The sequence below is a fragment of the Seriola lalandi genome, unplaced genomic scaffold (assembly GCF_002814215.2).
Source record: "Seriola lalandi dorsalis isolate HSWRI2012SDOR001 ecotype SW California unplaced genomic scaffold, Sedor1 jcf7180002054949, whole genome shotgun sequence".
Classification (NCBI taxonomy): domain Eukaryota; kingdom Metazoa; phylum Chordata; class Actinopteri; order Carangiformes; family Carangidae; genus Seriola; species Seriola lalandi.
The window spans coordinates 579,787-588,648 of NW_019525500.1; the positions used below are offsets into that span (position 1 = coordinate 579,787).

General features: G+C 41.4%; 1 protein-coding gene across 2 annotated transcripts in view; it reads right to left on the bottom strand.

Annotated features, from left to right (window-relative positions):
• The window catches only part of syde2 (synapse defective 1, Rho GTPase, homolog 2 (C. elegans)), a 46,946-nt gene that overhangs the window by 14,991 nt on the left and 23,093 nt on the right, over positions 1–8,862 (bottom strand). For both annotated transcript variants that reach the window (XM_023394511.2, XM_023394512.2), the window contains exon 5: positions 4,242–4,368. In XM_023394511.2, coding sequence (XP_023250279.1) covers positions 4,242–4,368 — 127 coding nt within the window. The remainder of the gene's footprint in view (positions 1–4,241; positions 4,369–8,862) is intronic.

Genomic DNA, 8,862 nt, shown 5'->3' on the forward strand with positions numbered 1-8,862 from the left:
CCAAAAACAAAACAAAACAAAACGTGCAAACCCCAGCTCAACTCTGGAAACAGTGGAACTCATCAGAGATATGTCTGCAACCGGTTTTTGGTCCCCGACCCGCAGTTTAAGAAATATTCTGACACCCACACAGGCCTGGAGCTCTTTGTAAAGTGGTTGCCTGCTTCCCTGGCCGGCCCAGGGTTCAGCTAATCCCCCATGCATGAGCCAAATACCATCTGTGTTTGTTCGGCAACAAAGGGGGCACTTGTTAATGACTTTCCATGTCTTCACTGGAGTACTGCCGAGGGTGGGGGGCAAAGTAGGGAAGTAGACTATGGAAAAGAGGAGTCAGGCAGGGCAGAATTAAAAACCCCAAACTAGGATCAATAATTGTACCCAACTTTCAACCGGCAAGAGTCAGGACACACTAGTTCCTTTTTTTTTTTCCCTCAGAGGACAAATAACTGAACCTGTTTCCCATCACTGGATCACAAGTTCTCTCTCCATACAAAGGCCAAACAGGTCGAGCTGAGGGCTTAATCATTATTCAGCGTCACTAAACTGACCTCGAGAAACACACTTTGATTGACAGTGATTCAGTGTTTATTTGTTTAATCCAACCAGGAATATTTGTAACTGTGTGAATTCTAAAATAAACTGTGATTTACTGTAACGTGTGTCGTAAACATTTTGAGGTCTGCTAATGCTCACTTGTTGCTGTTGTGGCTGAAAGCACTGCTGATGTCACAAAGCTCTAAAACATATACAGTATATAATAAAACTTCATAGCCAACATCCGCTACCATGTAAAGCCTTCTTCACCCAGTAGAAAAACATCATCTGGTATTCTTCTTCTAAATTAGAGCTATTGCCATTTTTAGATTCAGGATATTTACCAGATATTTCAGGCATGTTTCTGATAACAGATTGTTGTCTCTTTTGCACCGTCCATGTCTAAACTATCTGAAAGCAAAAAAGTCCTGCTCCAATAAAGCAACATCTATTACAGAATTAACATTAAAATGGGAAATATTGGGTATATTCAATATAAACTGAAGTAGACAAGAATAAGCAGCACTTCCAACCTATTTAATGGATTAGCTAAACATTTTGGGCAATACTCCAAGTGGTGCATCCAGTCTTTATGCTAAGAAACAAGCTTAGCTTAGCAAAAAGACTGGAAACAGGTGAAACAGCCAAACCAGCCCTGTCCAAAAAATAATAAAACCCACCTACCAGCCCCTCTAGAGCTCACTAATTAACACATCATATCTTGTTTGTTTAATCTGTTCAAAAACTGAAGTGTAAAAATGTCATGCTGTGGGTCTATGGGGGGGGTTTCATCTGCCCAGCTACCAGATCCTTGCATTTCATCAACACTGAGAGACATCTTTTGCGGTCTGAATGTCTGAATGTCTGAGATTGTCTGTAATTCCTCTGCTGATTCTGGAAATAATCACAGGGAGTTTAATGTGTCCAGTGTTTGGTACATTCAGTGTAGATTTAATTAGTTCCAAATTAAACTGAGCCACTATCCTCACAAGTCGCTCGATGATTGCTAGGAGTCAGTGGAGGTTATGAAGGCCTCCACGTCGTCTGCCATGTTGCAGCTGATCTACAGCAGCACAGACTCTTTCTGTGACTGCTTTCTATAGGCTCATACATAGATTAACTACAGAGGAGAAAGAGTGACTACTGAACACAAACTGCTGAAGATAATGCTGTTTGCCTTGATTTTTCACAACATGTTGCTCATGTTGATGACACGTTTCTGTTCCCTTTGAGTGAATTGTGGTTTGAAACAAAGGACTGAGATTTGAAACAATGGAGGGCTGCGCACTGAGCATGTTTTGCAAGCTTTGGATTGAACTCTGACCCCTGGATAATCCCTTTCACTACCTCCGCTTTTAAATTAGCCGTGTGACACGCCAGCCCTCTTAGCTCATCCATTTGCTGCTCGCTTATTAGCCGCTCATCTGACTGCACACTGCAGAGACTCCTTTTTAATCCAATATTCAGCACTTCAATTATAAATTCAAATTAGAAGGTGTTTCTTGAAACATGAGGAGATTACATTTCAAAATACTGGCAGGAAAAGTAAAATCAGGTCAATCAATTTTACCAAATATTTCAGGAAAGTATGTTTTAAGACTAAACCCATGATTATATCCCAGATGGACATTTTTGTTGCCCCCCCCACCCCTCCCCCCTCTTTCTGCCCTCTTCCACTCACTCAGGTCCAACTGCAACAGCAACTCGCTTGGCAGAGCAAATTTAGGCAGCGAGCAAAAACCAACAATCCACGCTGGTGCTGGCCCTTTTTTTCTAACCCGCTCAACTGTTAACTGTGTTCTTTGCCCTGCCATGCAAATGCATGTGGATCAAAGCAGGCATGATAGGACGACGCCTATACGGGGCCTCTTCCCAAAACCAACAGCAGTTCCTACAATGCCCAGGGGTTTCCATGGTCTTCCTCTTTTTGTGGGAGAAAAAAAATCATGACCAAGTCATTTTCTACAATTTTGCCCCCACCCTCAAAATCTGTCACACTGCTGGAGTCATTACTCAATCCAGTGACAGGGCTGTTTTTGGAAGCTGCAGACTCTGTGAGATGCGCTGTAACTCATTTTGTTCGTTTACAGAACAGAGCAGAGAGAAGCTGCAACTGACAGGTATTTGAGTGGCATTTAAATTACTGGCTTTAAATAATGAGACGTGAGATGTGCAGCACTGCTTTAGGGACACCCAAACAACATTTACACTTACACTACCTCCATTATTAGGCTGAGTCGCTTACATCTGAAGAAAAACCCCAAAAAAACAAACCCTCGGAGCTGACTAAAACGTGACCTAGAAGGGACAGTACAAAGCATGTCTCAACCACAAACCTGAAGGAGAAAGAATGACCTGAATGTACAGCATGGTCTGATCTCTGTGTGTGTGTGTGTGTGTGTGTGTGTGTGTGTGTGTGTGGGCCCTTCCCTAAGGCATTGGCCTATAGCCTATACTGGTATGTTGACTGCTGGAATGCTTTTACTACAAATGGCAGACTCACACATACACTCACAGACGTACGCATGTGCTGACCCATCTGCAGCGGACAAACAGGTTCAGGCACGTTCACTGGAGCAAGGTGTGGATCAATACGACGTCCAGACTGCATTGGGGCATTGCGCCATTTGTTTTGTTATTAATGTACATGTGCTACACTGCCTTACTTTCTTCACCGAGTAACTCTTCTTCTTCTCTTCTTTGCTTAAATCACGTCTCTAATCCTACTTTTACTACATCTTACCCTGATTTGAGTTAATCCCATTTTATTCATTTTTACCCACTCCTTGTTTTTACAGCCTCGTGTTTTGATATCTCCCTAGTTTCTATTCTGTTCTTATATTTCTATTTCTTTTAGGTTTTTTAATATTGTAAAGCTGTGTAAATAAAGTTTTATTATCATTATAAGTGAAAAAAGTCTAAAAGAAAGTACTGTTCTGACAGTACTTTAATATAGATGTAATGAATATTTTTGACACATAACTCATAAGCTTGTGCCTCCCTTTCCACAACACATCTCCAAATGTTTCATAAAATGTTTCAATTGTCTCAAAAATAAATCTCCTCCTCTCCTGCTTCATGACGTAACTGAGTTCAACATGTCAAAACTAGAGCTAAAGCAATCAATTGATCAGTTAATTAGGGAAATCGTCAGAAAATTAATCAGCAACAAACTTAACATTCAGTTAATCATTTTTCAATCAATAATGCCCAAAAAATTCACTGGTTCCAGCTTCTCAAATGTGAGGATGTGCTGCTTTTTTTTGTTGTCATTGCCGGGACGTTAATAATTTTTGGTTTTGATTGTAATTTTTAAGACGAAACAAACAACTTGAAGATGCCAACTTATGCTCTTGGAAATTGTGATGGGCATTTTTCACTGGATCAGATGATTGATCTTGGAAATAATCAGTGGAATAATCCGTCAAAAAAAATAAAAAGTTGTTGCAGCCCTGATGAAGACCCAATGACTTTTATCTGGGGTCGACTGCTCAGTCAGTCTCAGATGTTTGTATACTGAGTGTACTGTATTATGTAATATCCTAATGAAGTAAGACGGTATTTTTCAGACGTATCCTAAGACCAGCGGGACATCTGGGCTGTTTGGAAATGCCATCTCGTTAACTAACAGTCCCTAATTACACTGAGTGTGTGTGGTGATCTTGTGCTTTGCGTCTCGTGTTCTCCGTTGCTCATGCTCAGTTTACCTGTGATGACGTTGATGTCAGGATACGTGTTTTCACAAAGCTCCACGCCGTAGCTGTCTCTCTCGAACGCCTCACGTAGTTCCTTCTTTACTGCTGCAGACCCACACAGACGGTAGAGACCCACCACCTGGAAACACATACACACAAGTAGGTCAAATAAACAGGCATGGCTGAAAGAGTCAAACAGTTGACAGTGAGGCAGACATCCTCACAACCCTATCGATCAACTTCTACGTCTGCACTCAAACAATGCGCTGGACAGAAGCCAGAACTACTTTCACAGAAAGTCTCAAAAGTCTTGTCTGCCTTAACTCGACAAAATGACAGTTTATGATACAATTATCTACCAGGACTCACTTTTTCACGAGACAAAGGAGGCCCAGTATGACACAGAACCAGATTGTGACAAGCTGCTTACAAAACAACTGAATCCCAGTGAGAAGACTGACTTATCACTATTCTTAATAACTTCTTGTACCACACTTTAATTTTTGTGCACTTACTATCCTAATCCTGTATCTCCATATTGCGTTTCTATGTATTCCTGTCTACTCTGCACACACCGCATCTATTAAATGTATGTGCATCGAGGAAGAGGATCCCCCCCCCTTGAATAAAAGGTTTCTCTTTTTATTTGTTGTATTTTTTTCTTTTTTTTTGTGCAGGTTTCTCTGATCTAGATCGAGGGCTGTAGGATAGAGGGTGTCACACTGTATTTTGCACACATTTCAAAGCCCTGACACAAGCTCATGAGAGACAAATAACCCTGACTTGACATCACTGACCACCAGCTGCCTCCTCTCAGCAGAGACAGACAGAAGATAGACTGTTATAACATGTTCATTGGAAACATTTACAGTAAGACTATATAATTGTTGCTGAACATAAAACCTGTGAAATATTTATCTGATGCACAATAAAACAGATGGTCTAAGAGGGGCACAAATAGGAAAAAGGCGCAAAGAGAGCTGCAAAGTGGCACAGCAATGTCAGGCTACAAAGCATTAGCAATGTATATGCAAACAATAGGTAATATAAGCTAACAGTCACACCTGACCATCTGCGGCTGTAGCAGCAAAAGTCTGCCAATTAGAGCAAAAGACTTGACAATGAGTTGCAGGTCACAGCAGAACAAGAAAAGCTGTAGCAGAAAAAGTCCTGAGTGTATTAAGAAGAGCAATGGTACATTTTATTACTTAGGAATAAAAAGACTATTGTGTTAAATATTAACTTTAAAACAAGACTGTGCAACATTTGGCCATTACAGGATGATGCTAAAAGCAGCACATCATTAGCCATCATTAGCTAGTGGTCAGACCATAACCAAAGAAAGGCTGTAGCAGTAAAACCCTTGAGTGTGTGTTACTGAAGTGGTGGGTGTGTTGTATTGCTCATAAATTCAGCTTTTCATTTGTAAGAGGAAGATTTGGTTGATATAATTTTTTCAAAAGATATAGTCTCACTTTTCTCTGAAAAAGTAGCCATTAGCATCATTTTCAACACATCTGTGAACATAGTTTCATCACTTGGCTTATTTGAAAATGGAAATGTGTTCTGACTTGTACCTAACTTCACTCAGAAGTGTGATAAAAGTGTCACGTCCTTATGACTGAACGGATAAACACAGAGCTCTTCTAAAAACCAGGCTGACAGCTCAGCATTAAAAATGGAAGCACAAACCATTTATGTTTCTTCACCTACGCCTCCAGAGTGTGACCTGAAGGAACTCTTAACAATTTCCTCAAGACGTTGACATTTGATAGTTGAAACTCGGCACCAGTGGTTTCTTTGTTATGTTGGGATTAGGCCTGGCTACAGACATACCATAATTTCTCCTACATGTGTCTGTCTGGTATGTGGCATAGCAGACCAACTGGTGTGGTTGCCCCGGTAACGTGTTAAGTCAGTGGGCTGTGAATGGCGGGTCGGGTCCAGATCCACACAAACACACACATACACACTTGTACACACACACACACACACACACTGCTGGCCTTTCCGGGCTCCAGCGTAGGAGCGCTGTAATGTCTCCCCATCCCACCAGACCAACTATTTGTGAGCTCTCCTCGTCCAGTCAAGCAGTGTTTTCTAAACCTCACACGAGAGGGAGAGAGGAGGACAGATTAGGTAGGGATTTGGCTTTGTGTGAGAGTAAACAGAAGTCACTGGGCACAATGAACAACAAGTCCATTCAGAAAAAAAAAAAGAGTCTCTCTCTTTGGGAGAGAGCCGAGTGCAGGCGGGGAACAGCTGTTGGCAAAAAGAGGGCCTGCACTCCTGCTCTGCGGCTGCCGGGCAACACAGCAAGCAGCACCAGCAAGGACCTATATGTAGAATAAGGCAGACACAATAACCACAAACCAAAAAACGAGTTCCCTTGACAGGGACGTGGATGCTCGGTGACCGAAGGACCAATGATGGGATCAGTTTTTTTTTTTTTCTTTTTGTCTGGGATCAGCTTAAGGACTTTATAGAAACATCAAAGGAGAAGAAAGGAAAGAAAGAAAAGTGCATTTGACCGCAATAATGCTCCTCAGTGTTTGAACAAAGTCAGGGAAGCAGGGAAATAATCATCTGTTCACACCTTTGTGACAAAATAACAGCACAACACACTTTGCTGATTATTTTCTCAATTAATCAATTAATTTTTGAAGTGTCAAAAAATGTTGAAAAATGCCTGTCTCATCTTCAAAGATCTAGTTTTGTCTGACCAACAGCTCAAAACACAAAGATATTTAATTTACTATTCCAGAAGAAAAAGAAAACAGCGAAACCTCACAAATTAGAGGATACCCCAAGACTTTAGGTGTTTTTGCCTTAAAATCTGTTGAAAAATGTATCAATAATGAAAATATTTGCATGTACATGTATATGTTGGTATCATATCTACAAGCCTCCAGGTCACCTTTCTTCCCCACAAGTCAAAATTGCCACCTTACAAGGATGGACAATTCCTTAACATTTCCTACTGGCTCAATACTGAGTAAAATGGAGTCACATTTTACACAACAAAAAGGCCACATCTCAAGGACACTGTGTTACTCAGACTGTTTCATCACTTCGTATGCACACACAAATTAAAGCACTTAAATAAACCAAGAAACATTAGCATTTCATGTCAGATCACTATATAAAAATGTGTTTTATGTGTTTGTTCAGGGGCACCATCACCGTGTCAGTTTAACTTTAAGCTTTCACTCATGCCAGCTGCTTAGAGGATGAATATCTAGCAAAGGTCTCCACATACACCAAGTAAACCAGAAGGAATTTAAGGGGAGTCTACCATTTCTATCAGGAAATTAAATTAATTAGAACAGCTTTTAGGGCATTAAGTTATTAGTGCAGATGACTATGACAGAAAATAATCATCATATTAATTGATACTTGCAGTGCTAAACAAAATAAAAACCTTTAACATTGCAGCAGCAGGATTTCTGTTCATTCGAATGATGCCGTCTGTAACATGTACCAAGATACGTGTTCATCTTTTTCTGTCATGTATGACAGTATGTAGGTAACTAGGATAGCTCCTTTAAAAAAATATCTCTTTCAAATAGGCACACATACATAACTCATGTCTTTCCACACAGACATTATCTGCAGTCTTTTCAAAACACAATCAGCCAGCGTCTTAAAAGCTCGGAGAAGCCCTGAGGACACACAATTCTCTGAAAAAGAGTCTCCATCAAAGATCCACATAATCATTTGTAAGAGGCACACAGCTACACGTCTGGCCATGCGTGCTTTAGTGACACAACCTGCAAATTCCTCTGAGATCTGGTGTCAATGCCGCCCTAACCCCTGTCTGCCTGCAACCTGGGGGAGCACTTATACTTGATCTCTGACTGATACCCTGAGCAAAGTCTCCTCTACATCTCTGTAATGAAAGAAGGCAGCAAAACAGAGGGGCAGGGGCGATTAGAAGCAACACTGTGAGGGACAGGAGAGAGTGAGTGGAAAAAAGGGAGACAGAAGGAGAGACAGATAAAACAGAGGCAGACAAGGAGGGAGAGAAACAGATGGGAATCACAATATGGCAAGACAAAGCAAAGTGAATTAGATAAACAGAGGAAACCTGAGTGAACCGAGTAAACACCGTTGGTGAAGTAGAAGCTACAGCTGGCCCGTGAAGAGGGCAGCTGGGTGTATTTGGCCACAGTGCATCAGCTTCTCCATAGTGACTGTACCAGCAAGCTAGCTTCTGGGAAGTGCATGATCCAGCACATGTATGTATATGATGCACTGTTGCACAAATCTGAAATAAACAAACTAAAAGCTATTTGTATTAGAGATTCGATAAAACTTACTCCAAGGGAAATTTGGGGAAACACATTATGATCCAACTGGCAACTACAGGGATTCTTGGTACTTTTTGGAGAGGTCTAATGTTTGTCTATTGGCCCGAGGGTCCGACTGCCCCTGGCCTGCCTGCCCCCCCCCCATTCACACACACTTCCAGACTGATCAGTCAGGAATAGTGGCCAGACACTTTTACTGCCGCTGTCTCAGTCCTAATTAGGAGAAATGCATCCACCTCTTTCTGGGCTTCAAAGAGCACATGAAACATGGAGTGTGTGTGTGTGTGTGTGTGTGTGTGTGTGTGTGTGTGTGTGTGTGTGTG